We start from the raw sequence: 20,248 nt of genomic DNA on the forward strand, positions 1-20,248 counted from the left end.
TAGTGTACATTTGCAGTTTACAAGCAGCCTTCAAGAAAAAATATTAAGTGCAAATAAACTGGAAGACCATTTTCATGAATTATATAAGACTTTTCGCCTACAAACGTCAATGAACTTAATTTTGACATCGACAGCTTTCAGTCTCGAGGTGTGGTATTTTAAACCTTGATGTAGTTAGCAGTCCGATTCATGAATGGACATGCATAGCTGACATTAATCCCTCATAACCCCAGCCTGATCTTTCGGTCTCCTCCGATCTCTTCCAGGTCGTCATCAGAGTAAGAGCCATGAGAGCTGTAGCTCAGCGCGGAGCTGTGCTGCAGGAAGTCCGAAGGTTGAGGTAGGCTCACACCGACGTTAATGGATTTTCTGAACTCTTCCTCTTCTTCTTCATCTTCCTCCTCTGCATCCAGATCCTCATCGTCATCGTGTGCACTGCAGCGACTGAGGTCTTTGGGCTTGTTTCCTCTTTTTCCTGACTTGCAGCCATCTGTTTCCTGCTGCGTAGCCTGCTCTTTAGCTTTACGGCTGCGCTTCCACTTCATCCGTCGGTTCTGGAACCAAATCTTCACCTGGAAAACATATAACAAACATCACAATCATTTATATAAAAGGTGATCCATTGGTATTAGCTTTTGGGAATATTCAAGAGCTTTTTATTTGAATGATTATCAAAATTGTTTTGTTGTTTCTTTGTACGCAATATGTTTTTTCACCTTATCCCTTCTTTCTCAGAACCTGATTTCATGAGAAAGCGTTACTATTTTACAAGGTGGCGATTCGTACAGTGTGATTTGTACGGAAATGCATGATTTTTCTTTTAAAAAAAGCATGAAGGTCCAACCCTTAAACATAATGGGGCATGTTGTACGAAACATGATATTCAAATTCATACGAATTTGCTACCATTTCGTTAAAACATAAAATAGTTATGAACTGCCATGCTGTAAAAAATTATATGATCAATAAGTTATGACGTGTTTTTGCATTGCTTTAACTCAACAAAATAAGTTAAGCAATTTTAAACTTTTTTTTTTACAAGTTATACACGATTCAACTAATTTTTTTAAGTCAGTTCAATGTCATTTAAGTTGAAATTACTTAAACATCCAAGTTGATTGTACTTAAAAATTTAAGGCAGCAACTTTTCAGTGTGAGAGTGTGTTGCTTTCTCCTCACTTGTGTATCAGTCAGCATGAGAGACGTGGCCACAAATCCCTTATTTCTCCCAATCCGATTTCATTAGACAACTATTTTACGAAGTGCCGATTTCATATGAATCCGTACAATGTGATTTGAATTAAAACTTATGATTTTTTAGAAAAAAAAAGTATATGAAGGTCTACGTCTAACCAGCAGTGGGGCGTAAGCTTGTACGAAAACATACAATTGCGATTGTGCGATTTCACATAAATTAGCTATCAATTCACTAAAACATAAAATTGTGAGCGTGTTGCTTTCTCCTCACCTGTGTCTCGGTCAGCATGAGAGACGTGGCCACTTCGAAGCGTTTGGGTCGTGATAGGTACTTGTTGAGTTTGAACTGGTTTTCCAGCTCTAGCAGTTGCTGGCTGGTGAAAGCGGTACGTGGTCTCCGGCACTTTCCAATCAAACCAGATTGAGGTGCCCCTGAAAAGAGAGTTTGTTGATTAAGGAGGTGCAAGACTTGTGCCAAAAAAACAAAGACATACAGTGAAGACACCAAGCAGACGCAGCAAACAACATATTCACCTCTTGTTACTCCCCCCTAATAGATAATGATAACAGCTTTACTTCAGTTTATTGTTGATGACAGGGCTGGGAGATATTGCTTTAGCGGGACAATAAAACACCAGAGAGCACCATTAACTTAATGAAAATTCAATAAATGCTACCAGATAACTTTATTGATGAAGCTCAGGCTGTTTTAAGTGTTTCTTTATAGTTTTCCTTTCGACGAAGGCTGTTTTAATGGAGTTGTCATTTATGATGCTATGAAAAGACTGAAAGTAAAAAAAAAGCTTACATTATAGTTCCGTTAGCAGTAAATACTGATTCAATTATGCTAGAGAATATTTATGGCATGTGAGTGCACTTTTTGCAGAGAGAACATGAATATATTTTTTGGATATATAAAGGTTTATAAATCTATTTGTAACATTATTTACTATGACAACTAAATAAAAAACTAAAAAAAAAAAAAAAAAACAGTGGAAATTAGCATAGTTGAAAAAAAAATGCTTTAAAATTACATTATAGTGGCATCATTTAGACACTTTCAATGGCTTGACAATACTTTAAATTCTAAAGTACAGGCTATTTAAAAAGTAGCTAAACCTTATAAAAATTCTGCAGAAGGGACACACATACCGCTGTAGTCTGCAAGGCGAGGCATTATGAGTCCTGCCCGGAGCCAGTGTTCTAACGGAAATGAACCGGCCACGGCTGCTGCTTTCAGGTGCTCCGGGTACGGATGCGCAAAACCAGAATACGCGAAGGTGGGATGTTGCGCTCCGAATGCCGTGATGGAGTACATAGGTGAGGGATACATTCCTTGCACAGACCCTTGAGAAAGTGACGTAAATCCCGGGTGAGAAATGTTTAGCATGCCTGGTTTGGGGATGACCCCTGTCTGAAGCTGAAAAGCGCGAGTAGGAGAGTTTTGTGTCCGTTTGCATGTTGCGGGCTCGATGTCAATGCCTTCATTGCACAGTCCCGGGGAATCCTCGCGAACTATCCGCTGAGAGCTCTCTGACAACAGAGCGTCTATTCGAAAGTTCTTCGACTTATCCATGGAGCCGAACTTTAAGTGTCAAGTACGGTAGGAGCTAAAAATATGGTTATGAGTTTAAGAGTTCCTTTTTTTCCCCTTCACACTAAGCCTGCATTTAGAATGAACTTTTACTTTGACCGTAGGTAATATTGTCTAATTCTTTAAGACAGTTGTGGATATTTTGTTACTGTGACTGAGTGTTTTCATCTCTGTACTCGTGACGCAACGCTATGCCCTGGAGCGCGAGCAGGCATCAGTTTTTGACTGTCTCGCGCTCTAGCACGCTCCTCCTAAACACCCTCTGATTGGTTCATTTGGATGCCCTTATAGTTGAGAATCTTCCCATACATTCTAATTAATTCACTACACAGGAATTTATTTCAACATCAAGCCATAAAATTCACATATCTTACGATTATCGGTCGATTGATAAAAATATGAAATATTATATAGCCTATAGCCACACAAACATTTTGTTCACAACAATTGGTCTTATAAAAATAATTTGTGTCTACCGAATTATTTGCAATAGGCTAGGCCTATGTAATGGGCAATATTAATAAAACAGCAACGTAAAAAACAACAATAAGCGATTAGGCAAATGTGTACAGAAAAGGGATTTTTACAAATAGCCTATAGCAATCAAAATATCTCACATATAGTTTATTCATTCACATTATCGATATGATTTCGACTGGTTTCTTATTTCACTGTATAAAGATTGGGTTTACACGGTATGTTATGACAATATTTATTTTTATTAAACGTGATTTCCTCATCAGTAGCCTAATTCTTAGTGGAACAAAATGTTTAAGATTTATATGTTAGGTGCAAGTAAGCCTTATTGAATATAATTAATAATAGAGTCCAATTATTAATTAAAATTGCAACGAAAGGCCTATAACCATTTAAAAAAAAATATTTGAAAGAATAGAATCGAAACCTAAAGTGTTTTTTTTAAAATGCAAATTATAAAGAGATGAATGTCAAATGACGTGCAAAAATCTTGTAATCTGAAATATATTGGTTCTGAATAGCCAGTCGTTTATCTGGCTATATGCTCTTGTTATGTCACATTCAGATTGGCAATTCAAATTTTACAAGGCTACTTGACTAACTAAAGTAGCTTATTTAGTGCACTGAAGAGGACTGCATAGTGCACAGAGGAGGAATTCAACATAAATTGCTCTCTTACTGAAATTAAGTTTCAGGTTTTTCCTTCAAATACATTGCTAACTCACTCTAACCTTGACAAAGGGACAATGGCGGACATGTTGACCTTTTCCACTTAGCGCGCTCGCAGGTGCGATGCCGCCTTACTTTTCTCACACACACACTAGTAGGCTAATGCGGCGTGTTTGCATGACCACCCGCTCACCCCTATTTCTTCTTATCGGGTGCAAACATATAGGCTACTAATGCACAAATAAATCGACAAGCATGAAACGCAAACGCACATGCTGCAGTTGTGATGTTCTGACATTATCTGCCGGTTATTTGCTGCTTGTTTTTCCAGTAGCCTAACGAATGTCGACACAACTGGGAGACGTTTGGAGAGAATAACGATCTGACACTATGGTAGCGTGCCAACAAGTTAGAAAGTGGAGTACGTTTATATATTAGAAAGAAAAAAAAACATTGATTCAAAAACGAGAAAGATGCCAATATTATTCAGTAGCCTAGCTCGAAGTCATGGCTTTCACACCTGGAGACTGCTGTTTTAAGTCGTCTAAACAATTTAATTCTCAGTTAGGCCTATTTGTTTTTCTGCGAATCGTTTTTCTCATGGGAAGTCTGGTCATGCTCTCAGCACTGTCAGTGAGTTCCCAGACAAGACCTTGAGGTTATAATTAATCTCAGTTCATTAGGAAGATAAAGGTCAATTATTAGGCTTCTACCTGTCAATCATTAACAGTGGTAGAGTTTACACAGCAGAACAGATAATAAAAAGATCTGCCTTTATTTTCTTTCATTTCTGGATATATTTTTATCATTCCGGCATATATTTTGAGGTAACCTGTGATGGTAATTCAGTATTAAGTTGCAATTGTGTGAATCCCCACTTTTAGGCACTGCAATTAATATATTCTTGCTGTCAGTGGCTTACTTTTCATTCAATCGGAAATTAAAATAATTAGATGACGATTTTAACATTGTTTCATTTTTTTTTCCAGACTGAAATCTACTCTCTCCAATATCAATATAAATAAAATGAAAATAAATGAAATGTCATAATAAAATGTTTCAAATAATGATTCCTTTATTTACAAATTAGTTATCAAATACTAATATTATTAATCAGTAGGCTATAAATATTATTCAATTAATACAACTTTTTAAAATGCAACATTGTGTTAAAAAGGAAAGGGAGCACAGACCTCTACACATAACCCCTGCAAACAATAAAATACAATAAGTACCACATTAAGTGGCCTATATCTTTGGGGTTGGGGTAGGACAGCTGTGAAAATGAAACTAAAGTTTATTTAAAAGAAGATCAATTAGAACAGTTTGAATACAATTGAAAATAATTTGTTACAAATAAAGGTACACAATATTATCAATAACTACATTAATGTAGTAAATTAGGTGCCTAGTGGTCCCTAAAAATGCAAAGAACAAAATAAAAGACACAAAAGAAGCCAGAACCACACTGTACAAATTATTATGATCAATAAGTTATGACAACATATGTTTTTACTTTGCTTTAACTCAAAAAATCAAATCAAAATAAGTTAAGCAATTTTCAACTTTTTTTTAACAAGTTACACAAGTACACAAATTGTTAAGTGTTTAATGTAATTTAAGTTGAAATGACTTAAAAATCCAAGTTGATTGTACTTACAAATTTGAGGCAACTTTTTTTTTCCATGGGAAAACTCATCTGGAGTTTTCAAAAAGCATAATATTGAGCAGGTTTCTGCCCTGATCCCCAACAATTCAGAAACTGTGCTATAAAATTGGCTTACCCGAGCAACCTGAAGCATACAGCTGAGTGAATGGGCCAGAAACACATCTAAATGAATGAAATGTTTCATAGCACAAAGGACCCAAAGTGGTTATTGCTGAAAAGCGCTTTATAAATGTGAGGACTGAATAACTATACAAATACAGATTTATTTTATTTTTATTTTTTTTAACAAATAAAATGATTTGATTTTAATACATTTGTATACTGTGAAATTTAAAGAGTGAGTAAAATGGTAACACTTTTTTTCAAGACAGATCTACAAATAAATGTCCTCTTTCTAAAAAAGGAGACCACAGATGCCTAACAAGCCTGCCAAAAGTGCAAGCACTCAGCATTCTGGCTGTCCAGAAGGGAGCCAACACTTGTATTCAAGAGACTGTAAAAGAGTCACTGAATAGACAGCTATTCATACACAAATGCAACATGGGCTGCCCCTTTCGTAACTGTCTGACCTCTTGCTCTAGGTCAGATGTAAAAAAATAGCAATGTGCTATGCTTGTGTAGGTTTCAGTGACAGCTTTAAAGCTAATGTGCTGTCTAATTTCCAATTCCAGCCTTCCTACTCAGCGAATTTAAGTCTTTGTCCAGACCTACCAAATGTTAAAATTGCATGCTGGATTCCACTGAATTGTTGCAGCTTATTTTAATTTCCATTCAGAACCATCCCATTGTTGCACTCTTGTGTCCTTGTGATTGACCAGAGGGAATTGAAAACTTCCTCAGTAACCAGGGCTGGGCGGTGCAGGTTAACCAGTTCAGGCCTGCGTTGAATCGTTTGATTAATGACAGCTATGTTGCAGAGACATCAAGACAATGGCTGAAGCAAGAGGGGTGTGTTTCTGGATAATTACTGGTAAATCCTACCGTTGTTGAGTTAAAGCATAACAGAAAGTTCAACACACACGTGCACATACTACACAGAGAGGATGACTGGGATGGATAATTAGTCCCGCAGAGCTGCTACAAACATCTGTTGCTCCGGAAGAAATGGTGGCAACATCAGGAGCTGGTGGTGCATCGTGGGTGGTTCTTTTCCTGAGATAAAAAAAAAAACACAAATACATATAATTCTCTGTTACCAATTGAGACATTTCATAAAAAATATGCCATAGTAAAGTAAATAAATAAATAAACAAACAAATGTGCAATACCAGTTATGGCATTACATATTATAGTAAAAAAAATTAAATGCATACCAATAATGAAATTATTTATTTATAATTTATCATTTATTTTAATGAAATGTATAATGTCATAATTGGTATTGCACTCTATTTATTTATTTATTTTAATGAAATGTATAAAGTGCAATATCAATGACATTATAAAATAAATGAATAAATAAAAGAGCAATACCAAACATGACATTATACATTTCATATAAATAAATAAATGTGCAATACCAATAATGGCATTATACATTTCATATAAATAAATAAATAGAATGCTATACCAATCATTGCACTCTAAAAAAATTACAAGATCAGTAAAACATGGCAAACTACACTATATTGCCAAAAGTATTGGGACACCCCTCCAAATCATTGAATTCAAGTGTTCCAATCACTTCCATGGCCACAGTTGTATAAAATCAAGCGCATGCAGACAGTTTCTACAAACAATTGTGAAAGAATGGGTCGCTCTCAGGAGCTCAGTGAATTCAAGCGTGGTACCGTGATAGGTTGCCACCTGTGCAATAAGTCCATTCATGAAATTTCCTCACTACTAAATATTCCACGGTCAACTGTTAGTGGTATTATAACAAAGTGGAAGCAATTGGGAACAACAGCAACTCAGCTACAAAGTGGTAGGCCACGTAAAACCACAGAGCGGGGTCAGCGCATGCTGAGGCAACAGTGCGCAGAAGTCGCCAACTTTCTGCAGAGTCAATAGCTACAGACCTCCAAACTTCATGTGGCCTTCAGATTAGCTCAAGAACGGTGCGTAGAGAGCTTCATGGAATGAGTTTCCATGGCCGAGCAGCTGCTGCATCCAAGCCTTAAATCACCAAATGCAATGCAAAGCGTCATATGCAGTGATGTAAAGCACATTCTCTGGAGTGACGAATCCCACTTCTCTATCTGGCAATCCGATGGACAAGTCTGGGTTTGGCAGTTGCCAGGGGAACGGTACTTGTCTGACTGCATTGTGCCAAGTGTAAAGTTTGGTGGAGGAGGGATTATGGTGTGGGGTTGTTTTTCAGGGGTTGCTCTTGGCCCCTTAGTTCCAGTGAAAGGAACTCTTAATACTTCAGCATACCAAGACATTTTGGACAATTTCATGCTCCCAAGTTTGTGGGAACAGTTTGGGGATGGCCCCTTCCTGTCCCAACATGACTACGCATCATTGCAAAAAGCAAGGTCCATTAAGACATGGATGAGCGTGTTTGGTGTGGAAGAACTTGACTGGCCTGCAAAGAGTCCTGACCTCAACCCCGATAGAACACCTTTGGGATGAATTAGAGCGGAGACTGCGAGCCAGGCCTTCTTGTCCAACATCAGTGCCTGACCTCAGAAATGTGCTTCTAGAAGAATGTCCCATAAACACACTCCTAAACCTGGTGGAAAGCCTTCCCAGAAGAGTTGAAGCTGTTATACTGTAGCTGCAAAAGGTGGGCCGACTCCATATTAAACCCTACGGATTAAGAATTGGATGTCATTAAAGTTCATGTGCATGTAAAGGCAGATATCCCACAACTTTTGGCAATATAGTGTATGTTTTTACATTTCTTTAACTCATCGAAATATTTTAAGCAATTTCAAGTTTTTTTTAAAAGTTATACAAGATTCAAGTCAGTTTAAGGGCACATTTACAAGACAATGATGTACTAAAAATGGAAAAGTTTTTCATTCGTTTTTTTGTGTACAGACGACAACATTGTCAAAATGACCCCGTTCAACACGGATCCACAAAAATGACTTAACACAATGTAATATTCATGCCAGGCCAGTAGTTGGCGCTGTGAATTTGTAAAGAAACACTACACGCCTATAGACTCAACATGTAATACGCCTGTCACTGGTTACACAAATTTGCGTATTTGTAGATAACACGGAGACAATAACCTACCGATTTTACTGTGAGACCCTTTTTCAAAAGTTTGCGTTTTCAGCCCCCTGAAACGCTATTGTCATGTAAATGAACAGCCAAAATGCAAAACAGTGTCATGTAAATGAGCCCTATAGTTGAAATGACTTGCACAGCCAATTTGATTATACTTATAAATTTAAGGCAGCAACTAAACTTAAGTTTATAAGTTAAAATAGGTGGATTTTTATTTTATTTTAATGAAACATCAAAAAAAAAAAAAAAAAGTAAATAAATAAACTAAATGCATGCAATGCAATCTCTTTCCAGACATATAAAATATTAAAACAGTTTAATCAGTACATTTCTTTGGGGTCATTTCTGCTCCTGAGCCACAATAATTTATGGGATATCATTCCAGATTCCTGAACCACAATGTAATAACTTCCAAAGTATAGCCGTATTTTTATATGTCAGGGTGAAATTTAATTAGCAAAGCAAAAATCAAACAACATGCACATAAGCCAGGGCTGAATTGCCGTGGCCTTTGTGTACGGGTATGTGTGTGTTTGGTCAGTCTGGAGATATATAACAGGACAGGTATGATGGATAACTACTACATCTAATCAGGCTCTGTGTTTATCTTCCAGGACCATCCTAGTCAGCTCACAGTTTCATCCAGGGTTGAATGTGTGTGTGGCTGTCAGAGGTGAGCAAATTAAATATGACAGTTCAATTAGCCCTGCTCGTCCCAATGGTTGCACCTAATCCTGCTGTAGGATAAGCATCCCCACCCACCAATAGACTATATGTTTTTTAATCAGACAGTCCTCACTGTGGCAGGAATGAAGGGACCACATGCAGCCATAATTCAAAACCGCCTCACTTTTCTGAATTGTGCACCCTTCCCATAGTTCACACACTAAGTAATGCTTTCTTAAAAAGAAAAGAATGAGATTTGCATATCTTAAGTAGAAAGCAGAAAAGCAAAAACACTACAAATAAAAAAACGATAACCTTTAGCTTTTAACCCCAATCGAAATGTATAGCTACACACCATTAGCCATTTGAATATCCCATGAATAGCCAATATTTGAATAGCCATCGTGAAACAAATATCTGTGTACAGCCTGCGATCCCTTTATGTACTGATTATGTCTGTGCTTTTATATCATAAACCTGTCATTCATAAATTACAGCATCGGATTTCCATCAGGAATTCATTAAATATTCTCTTAGATAATGACATGCGCACATTAAATCTCTGTGTTTGTCTGGAAGGTTGTCGTTAAAATTTCATATTTGCTTTGCAAATCTATGCCAATTTGCAGAGTGACTGCATAGGCTGCGAGGTGTATTTAAATGTGTGATGATCTATAAGGGGATCAAGTCTAGGGGGCACAGAAAGGGTCCTAAAAAGCATGTTCTCATCCAGAAAGAAATCTCACTTGTGAATAATTTAGTATCTTGAACATTACTGAAACTTGGGTCTTGGGAACACTAGTGAAAATGCTGCATTTTTCAAATTGAATATTTTCCCCTTAACAATAGTGAAAAGTTTAATTGAAAAATGTATATTTCAGAATGAAATTATATTCCGATGAACATATTGTGTTTCAATGGAAGCAAGAACATCTGATCTTTTTTACAAAGAAATTCAAATGATCTCAAATTCGGGTTTATGAATAGTGATGTGAAAATATAGAATTTTAGACAAAAGAAATGTACATTCTACAAAAATCGAACTCCAAAACTTTCTGCTTATTTACAGGTTTATTTTTTCCATGTCGACTGTCTTAAATAAATCGTCAAATAATGTAATAACAATATAATACGTTTCATAATAATAAGATTGACATTATCACTACTCAAAATAATTTAGTGGGCAATAAGCTGAACTGTACAAGCCTGTACCCCCGAGAGAAAGTGTAGTGTTAAGAACCATTTAATAATCTGAAGAACCTTTGTTCACTATAAATTCATCCTGTGGAATTCACTATAAAGAACCTTTTGAGCAATGAAAAGGTTCCATGGATGTTAAAGGTTCTTAGATGAACCAAAGAAACGGCTTAGAAATTCGCAAAAGTTTTATGCGATATTACAATTTTGCGCATAAGTTAAATTCGCTACTTTGGATGGAAATATATGAAGAAGGTTTATATAGACCTTATGCACCAGTGAAACAAGCGCTCAGCCATATCGAGATTTGTCTTCGAACTTCCGTTTTTGCGGTAGTTTTGTATATTTCTATGGCATCGTTGTCAGAGTAATTAGCTGATGATATGGATTTCCTTATTGTAGAGTTAATGAAAGTTATCATTAGCAACTGTAATGTCTGAAGTGGATGTAATAACTAATGTCAGTAGAGCAGGAAGGTTTTAAAACGAGCGATTCGTTCATAAATCCGTAAGAACTTACTTTCATGATGTGGAAATACTAACCGGAAGACAGAACACAACGAGCGCAGCGCTGAAAAGGGGAGGGGCTACATAAGGTCTATACCGAGTTTTGACAATGTGCAGTCATTGTTTACTTTAGGTGTAACTCGTGGAAAATTTTACAATTTGGTAACTTGGTGGCTAATACGTTAGCCTGGGTTTCCCCATGCTGCCTTGCGCGCAGCGTGATTTTATTCACGCTGCTAGGCAGCCTGGATTCCATGGACCAGATTTTCGCCTCAGAGAGGGAACCAATCACAGAGCGGGAGGGAGCAGCAAGACGATGACGGCGTCTATGCGACACACCGAAGCAGTTTGTTTATATCTATGGATCCAACATGGCAGCAGACGTGTAGCTACCTTTCGATGCAGCCTTAGTGTTCTAAGTAGTTTAAAACGCAAGTTTATTTTGAAACATAAATCTCTGACCCATCGTCTTCTTCCTCGTCGAATTTCTGTCGCTCTACATACGTCATCTGGTATAATTGAAACGATTGGCTATGAGCTACGTACAGGTGCATTTGATAGACATTCGTAGCGCCCAATAAACGGCTCTGGGCATTCGTAAACCACGCCTCAAATACGAGAAAACGAACATGTGGTTCCCAGACCACGTCTCAATGAGACAAGGTCTGACGTTAGCCAGGCTACTAATACGTATGAATTTGTACGATCTCATTTTTTATGTTTCCATATGACCTGCTTACTCCTCTCTGATGGTTAGGTTTAAGGGTGGACCTTCATGCTTAGATTTTTTACATCAAGTAGAATGAATTCATATGAAATCACCACCAAAACAGTTCCGTTTTATGCATGAGATGGGGTTTGCATTGCTGCATCTGTGTAAAGTGGCATGTTGCCAGCTCTACATATGGCTTCAGCCCATTTAGGAAATGGTCTTGGACCAGCAGTCCGGACCAGGGAGGCCTAAAAGAGGAATTAGCAATCCGTTAACTGGCCGTTCTGTCAGAGGTTCTGACAAGCTGAAAGGGAGGAGCTGTCAAAAGCTAATTTATCTCCTATGGAGCCCAACATGAAATTTCATCCGCTAATTAGAAACCCCCCACCCTTTCTGTTCTAGCACTTCGTCACCTCTCCTCGATCCTTCCGCCTCTCCGTCATCGTCCCGAGGGCACAACATCACAGTGACAATGCGGCATTATGGAAATAAATAGTTCCATTATGCCGCATTGTGTAGTGGAATTGGACTCGCTGCACTGCTTTAGTGATGGAGGAGGGTTCTACTTTGATTAAGACGGATGATTTATTGATGAACGGTCGCAACATGTTTGGAGTCAAATCTAGGAAGGTCATACATTGCATACATGCATTCTAAAATAAGACCATTATGCTAAAGCACACTATTCCAACCATTTTCATTTTGTCATTCACTCTTAGATCAACCTTAATAAGATTAAAAAAATACATTTATGCAGAATCTGTTTTAAAAGCACACGCTATTTTAGTGCATGTATTGCAAGTTAAAATGATAGTTCACCCAAAAATGAAAATTCTGTCATCATTTACTCGCCCTCAAGTTGTTCCAAACCTGTATGAACTTCTTTCTTCTGCTGAACACAAGAGGATATGTATGTCGGTAACTAACAGTTGATGGACCCCATTGACTTCCATTGTATTTTTCCTCATACTCATATTCTTCAAAATATCTTCTTTAGTTTTGTGCTCAGCTTAAGAATCCATAAAGGTTTGGAACAACTTGAGGGTGAGTAAATGATGACAGAATTTTCATTTTGGGCCTCTTTAACTGGGAAAACTACATGTTTCCACCACCTGTTTTTCTCCAAATAAGAGGCATTATTAGACATTGGCATTATTACATGCACAATCCTTATGAACAACTAATATATCTTGGTGTTTTTTCATAAGTTCCTGATAAATAAGAAGATTTCTTTGTGCAATGTGTGACTATAGCTGAATTCGTTTTCCTGTGAATTGTCCACTTGGCGTCAAGAAAAGCTAATGTCACCTCCGAAAACAAGCTAGAGTGTTTAACAGCTCATCGTGTTAATAAAAGCAGCGGACACTGCGATCACAAAGGGTGTACAGCCACTTAAACAAATGCAGCCTGCGATGTCCTTTTCAAGCAGAGTCAACAGATGTCACTTAGTTGCTTTCTACTGAATAGGACTTGAGGTCAATCAGGCAGATAAAAGATTACTGTTTGGGAATCTCTCAATTATCGTCTCACTGACTGACCCCACAGAGACAAGAGGGAGGAGGAGATGGGTGGTGGGGGGGGGACTCAGACAAAATGAGCCCCAGCTCAGCCAAAAGCTTGTATTCAGTGAAAGAAGCCATTTATCAGGCTGCTTAACCCTTAAATGCGGTGGTGTGGTTGAAGGGTTGGACACTTGCTGCAATTGGACTAATTAAAACACTGCAGCACTGCTAAATGGTACATCTGGTCATGCATTAGTTAAATGTCCTGCTGTCCCTATTCTGTGATTAATATGTCCTTTGCAAGCACTGATGAATGCCTAGTTTAATGCCTTTTACTAATACAAAACATTTTGCATAAAGAATGTACAATGCAAAAAAACTATTTAATTGGAACTCGCATGCAACTGCAATAGCCAGACATGGATTTAAAGATACTTTGGAGACAGATGCTCCAAAGCGACTTGCATTACATTTCAAGTACACATTTTATTGGTGTGAGAATCAAACCCTGTGACCTTGGCATTGTTAGCCATACTAGTTGTGCAACAGGAAAATAATTTGGCATTAATTCAGTCTAATAATGCAATATAATATAATAGAATATAATAGTATATAGTACAGTATATATAATAGTTTATATATAAAAGCACAGCATCAACTGTTTTTTTCTTTCTTCCTTACAGACAAAGCAAACTTGAATGGGGGATTAATTTCTATTCATTCACTCAAGTTTATTCAGCAGCAGTTAGATCATCTAAAATGGCCTCTTGAATAAAGAATAAAATTACAATGAATGCTCTATTAAATCATGGCCTCACCCACAAATTTAATCTTGCGTACCTGTGTCTCTGAGTTTGTTTGTTTCTGCTGTTTGCATTGGTAAAGAGCCATACTGCAGTGTGACTCTTCAATGGGAACAGAAGTCCTCGATTAATAACCATCAAAGGACAGATTGTCATTTGTCTTTGGAAATGGTTGACATTTTAACACCTGGTATTGTTTACAGGTCAATGAAAACAAATCACAGAGAACTTTAAGTACGTATGAGGTATTAAAGGCTCTCAGCATAGCTAACGTTATAGAATATATAATCTGTCTTTTATTATATGAAGTGTCAATAATAGAGAGCAGGAGATTAAGTTCAGAATTGGACTACAATGCACTTTGATTCAGGATTCAGGTGCTTTTTAAATTTTCTTTTCCGGTTCTGCATATCTAGAAATGTCTATTTCTGTTTCTTTGACTAAACTTACCCTTACGAAAAAGAATTTCGACGGGTGGTATGCTTCTTGTTAACTAAAAATAAGAAAGTATTTTTTCAGTCTACTTTTTATGTAATTCTCAGAAATAAACTTAAAATTGCTATAAGTATAAATATAAATATAAATAAATATTTATATTTAAAAGTATGATGAAGTATTCTAATATACTTGGCTTGTAGTCGTGTTTACTCTTTTGATTGAGTAGCCTATTAAATACTTTTTCACATAGTTTTACATAATGTTTTATAAATATATATAGTTTGAAAATATTGCTTTATAAAGAAAACAGATTTGTTACTAATATCTACTTTACTCTTTCCCGCCATTGACAGAATTTTCCTAGCCTGGCAAGCCAGACCTACATCAAGATGTTAGGTCTGGCAACTCACCATTGGCAGGGCTCAATCTGAGGGGCGGGATAAACGGTTGTCTCTCAAAATCCCTCTGCACGCAATAGGATAGCGCTACAACCAATCAGAGAAACGAAGAAGGCTAGTTGGTATATTAAACTTTTGTCGTATCCAGTCGGCAAAACTCCGAACACATCTTGCTTTTTTTAAAATGACTTAAGTGCCGTTCTTTGCCCTTTTCTCAAAGAAAAGCTTAACTCCAAGTCCTCCAGAGTCGCGGCCAAAGCCGATTCGCCAGCAGCAGCCGCCATTCTTTGTTTTCAAGTAGCAGGGAACTGTCGCAACTCTGTCGTCATTATGTTAAGCCCGCCCCTCCTACTCTATACACGATGTGATTGGCCTGACCTGAGTTTGGTTTTTCCAGCTCGAAAGTCAACGAAGAGTTGCTAGACCACACTGGCTGCAAAATAAATTTTGCTGCCGCTAGGATGCGTCTAGATTTCTAGGCTAGAATTTTCCAGCAATCCATGTTTTTTACTGTTATACGGTAGGGGGCGCTATTACACATCTTCTGAAAGAATCTCCGGATTCAAACACAGGTGAAGAAGAAGCAGAAACAAACAAGTGAATAAAGATTGCTTACGCAAGTGTAATGTTTTATGAAACTTACCCACATTCCAGTGTTGATAAAAAGGATGCATGAAGCTAGAATAAAATGTTCTTAAAATAGAAAGAGTTAAAGTACAGTTAATATTCACAGTATAAAACTACTAACTAGAGTACACTTCAAAGTGTACTTTCATAAAATAAAAAAGTATTACAAGTATTAAAATAGCAAACCACTAGTATACTTATAAGTTCACTTGTAGTACAGATGCAGTACAAATGAGAAACGTCGTTGTGAACTAAATTTTACTACTGTTATACTTATAGGACACTTAAACATATCATTAAAAGTGAGCCAATTTAGTCCCAAGCAGTATTTAAATAGTACACTACAAGTTTACTACTAGTACATTGATATTAGTATACTTACTACATAAAGTATACTTGCTACATAAAGTATTAGTATCAGTATACTTACTAAATAAAGTATACTTACTACATAAAATATATTTGAACTTCATAAAATGAACTTGAAGTATACTTCTTTTTCTTTTTTTTGAGAAGGGTTATCATGGGCTACTCTGGAAATGTTCTTTTAAATCCTTGAAATGAGCAAATTAATTCTCAATGGTTCCAGCTAGGCCAAACTCAGCTTTTATTTGTAACCTTGAGTGTGAGAACTAACAATAGATTAAGTGTAGAAACATTTGCAAAGCATTTGGTGTATTTAGATGCATGCTCACACGGTTACATATCAATATTACACATTTTCTGATAAAATATGCAACAGTGTAGCAATATCCTGGTGTTTCAACACTGCCCATCCATTTAATCAACATGAAGGCTTGTCTATGTCACTGTTTCAGGAAAATGAATCAGGTTTACGGTAAAAGGACTCTGGAGGGTGTGTATGTGTGTGTGTGTGTGTGACAGCGAGTGAGAGAGAGAATGTGTGCCAGGGAAAGAATTCCACTGAATTATTTCAAAAACTCACACAGAAGGAGGGAACAGAAGTGTGTGCGCGCGTGTGTGTGTGTGTGTGTGTGTGTGTGTGTGTGTGTGTGTGTGTGTGTGTGTGTGTGTGTGTGTGTGCATGTGCGTTTTTGCCCAACCCCTCTTAGTCTATTGACATGATAATGGGTACAAATCGATGAAGACTTTTCACTCTCGCTCTGACAACAGTGTGGAAGAATACACAAATGTTACACCACCACCCACTAGCAGGAATAAATCACGATCCTACGCCTCCTCCTGGGCCTGCCACTGTAGAGGCTCCTTTAATCAACTAATTCCCAGCGACACCCCTAACTCGTGCTGTGTCTCCCGTTTTGTCTCATCTCTCTCACAGCCACTCAATCCCATCAGTCTTAATCTGTTTTAACAAGGCCCTAATCCACCAATTAGACCCTATCAAACCTCACGCTAAGACATGGCTGATAAATTACCAGCGTGCTTTAACTGTCACAGGATTAAACCCTGTTACAAATTCTGTAAATCCATTCGTAATAAACCATGATTAGAACTTTGAGAGACCGTATAAACGGTCAAAACCATAAGCCTAAAATCACACACACAAAAACTCACACCAAGAACAGATGTCTTGGGCCTAACAACCCAGATTGAGATTATACCTCATGTAGCCAATAAGACAAAACTACCATTTTGTAATGTTTTAAGAACATTTTCCCTGGCTAAATGAACATTCATTTTCTTGTTACGCAAACATCCTGTCAGAAATGAGGCTAAGTGAGCTATAGTGCTAAAATATGGTTTCAGAACAATAAAATAAGTGGGTAAAATTATTAAATAACATGATAATTCATTAACTCATGAATGTAAATTTAAATTAAGAATGGTCAAACTGCTCATACCAACATTTAAAGAATGTTACTCTAACAATGTATTAATAGCATTTTCATGCTGATGTTTTGAGGACATTTATCTTTAAAATTAACATTAGCATTACTGCAAGAACATTTCGTTTGTAGTTTTGAGAGAACCTCTACAGAATGTTTTAGTCAAAGGTCGGAGAAGTTTTGCTGAGAAGACTGGACGTTTTTTTGTAAGCAGCTACTAGTAATGATTAACAGTCTAAAAGGAGTTTGGCTCTCTATCCTTTGAAAACTTGCATAACTAAAAACAACATGATGACAGCTGGCATGTTATAGCTTTGACTATTTAAGATATGGTTAAGAAGTTCAAAATGAAAAATCAGGCCAAAACTGAATCAAATCTGAATTCCACATTAAAGGCCCGTTCACGTCAAGGACAACAACTATAATGATAAATATTAAGCTCTGAAAATTATAGAAGAATAGCAGGAGTTTACACCACAACTGTAACGATAACAGCACAGAGAAACAATATTGTTGGAATCACTTTCAGAACTTTTTTTTTTTTTTAGCTGATTAACTATAAAAACATCGACAGCCAATCAAAATCTATCCTGCTTAAAGGAGAACTCTGGTCAATTTTAACATTGAGCTATTTTTTTTGTAAATTTGGAGTGCTGTCAATACAGAGAACAACGTCAAAAATCGGTGTTGCCTACACCGTGTTATCCTGTTTTTAAAATTTGCACCCTGTTGACTTCAATGGGGCAAGTTTTAAACCTGCTTTTAGCCTCTAAACATCCTTGATGTGTCTTTATAAGTGCACAGCCAATGTGAGTGATTCCTTCTGAGTGAACACGAGTGAATCTGACTGCAGTAGATGTGAAAGATATGAATAAAAATGATAATTCAGCCAGCGCACATACCTGTATTTATTTCCTGTTTTCGGTCGAAGTCCATTGTAATCGATTGTCGAGTTCACACGCATAGGTTTAGTTACGATCACGCGCGTGAACTCGACAATCGATTACTATGGACTTCGACCGAAAACAGGATGTAAATACAGGTATGAGCGCTGGCTGAAATAACATCATTTTTATTAATATCTTTCACATCTACTGCAGTCAGATTCACCGCGTGATGACTCTGAAGGAATCACTCACATGACCTGTGCACTTGTAATGACACATCAAGGATGTTAAGAGGCTAAAAGCTGGTTTAAAACTTGCCCCATTGAAGTCAACAGGGTGCAAATTTTAAAAAGAGCATAACATGGTGGAGGCAACACCGATTTTTGTCATTGTTCTCTTTACTGACAGCACTCCAAATTTACAAAAAAATGAGCTCAATGTTAAAATTGACCGGAGTTCTCCTTTAAAAGAGCTCAAGCACTTAAGCATACAACGACAAAACTGCACTGTACGCATTTAGAATAAACAGAACGGTATCTCCGATGGTGTGGACACTAATATGGTATCATTATAGTTATCGTTATTGGTGTGAACGGGACTTGTTTCCATCCACACGTTTTTATCCGAATTAAGTGATATCGAATGAAAAATGCCTTATGGAAACAGTAAAATTCGATTGAATTTCATGAATATCGACTCAAATGAAATACGTTCGGTCTCATCGGATTTTCATCTTGATTGATATGCTACGGCTTATGCGATAAACGCTGATGGAAACGTTAATTTGCCGCGATCCATTTTGTTTAGCAAAACTTTGTTCGCAAATGTTGTCTTGAATGTTGTGCGATTCAGTGCGAAAATGAATGGAAACACCTTAAAATGTCTCAAATCAATTCGATATACCAATTTGATCGCAAAACAGCATGTGACGTCATTACGCACAGGTTTTTATTCGCTTTAAAGCCGTTGGATGGAAACACACTTTCACCAGCTTTATTCGCATGAGTTTTTTTTTTTTTTTTTTTTTTTTTTTGCCGAACTTCAGATAATTCGATTGACACGTGTATGGAAACTTAGCTAGTGTCTTTTTAGGCTGTTTTTAGATTAAGATCACTGCCCACATACCAGTGCAGTGAAATGCTATTACAATTTCCCAATTTCAACTCTCAAATATGATGATATGTGCAAACCATAAGGCTACCTTAGTAAATATGCTATGTTGGCAGTTTCATTTTCGAATTGCATAAGTGAATGAGGAGAAAGTTGAGTGTGTAAATGAATTAAATCAATAATTATCTGCATTGATCCATGTCCGTATTGATTATCCCAAAACGCTTTGCGTTTTCCAATCTGCTCGGCGAGATTCAGAGTCTACAGAAGGGCTCCGAGCTCAAAGCGTTTATATGGAGATGAAATGCTCACCTTCAGGAGTGAAGTGACTGGAAAACAGTCACAAATAAATGGAATCAATGTAATCAGCTAACAGCTGAATGCCATTGCCAGTTTCACACCATTTGTGTTTTAGTTGCTCCCAGGGGCTCCATCTAAATCCAGCACGGGAAATATTCTTAATTAGATTACATAAGAAATATAATTTCTTAATCATACAGCATGCTTCGTCGAATTGTAAATAAGAGACGTTTATCCTACTCTAAATTTTCCATCAAAAACAGCCTTTCATATTCTCTTATGCCACCAAAAACAGAAAGTGGAAGGGTAATGCATGAAAGACAATCAAATACACTGTAAGCATGAGGCCCAGGGTTGTTGACGAGGACGTAACTGTGGCTAACCTTAATCAAAGTGTAATTCATTCCTATGTGTGTGTGTGAGCTACAGAGTTAAGGTCACTCTAGTGATTAATTTAGACATGGAAAGAGGTACGACGTCACTTTGAGCTTGCTGACCTTGATGGTTG

The 20,248-nt window shown here is 37.1% G+C and overlaps 1 protein-coding gene across 1 annotated transcript; it reads right to left on the minus strand.

The window, feature by feature from the left end:
* Positions 1–221: 221 nt before the first annotated feature.
* Positions 222–2,773, minus strand: mnx2a (motor neuron and pancreas homeobox 2a; the record flags this gene model as incomplete). Its single annotated transcript, XM_081368537.1, has 3 exons — positions 222–572; positions 1,469–1,629; positions 2,350–2,773. The coding sequence occupies 3 exons, from the start codon at positions 2,771–2,773 to the stop codon at positions 222–224; spliced, it is 936 nt and encodes a 311-aa protein (XP_081224663.1).
* Positions 2,774–20,248: the final 17,475 nt, after the last annotated feature.

The sequence above is a fragment of the Scardinius erythrophthalmus genome (genome assembly GCF_964197995.2).
Source record: "Scardinius erythrophthalmus genome assembly, chromosome: 6".
Taxonomy (NCBI): domain Eukaryota; kingdom Metazoa; phylum Chordata; class Actinopteri; order Cypriniformes; family Leuciscidae; genus Scardinius; species Scardinius erythrophthalmus.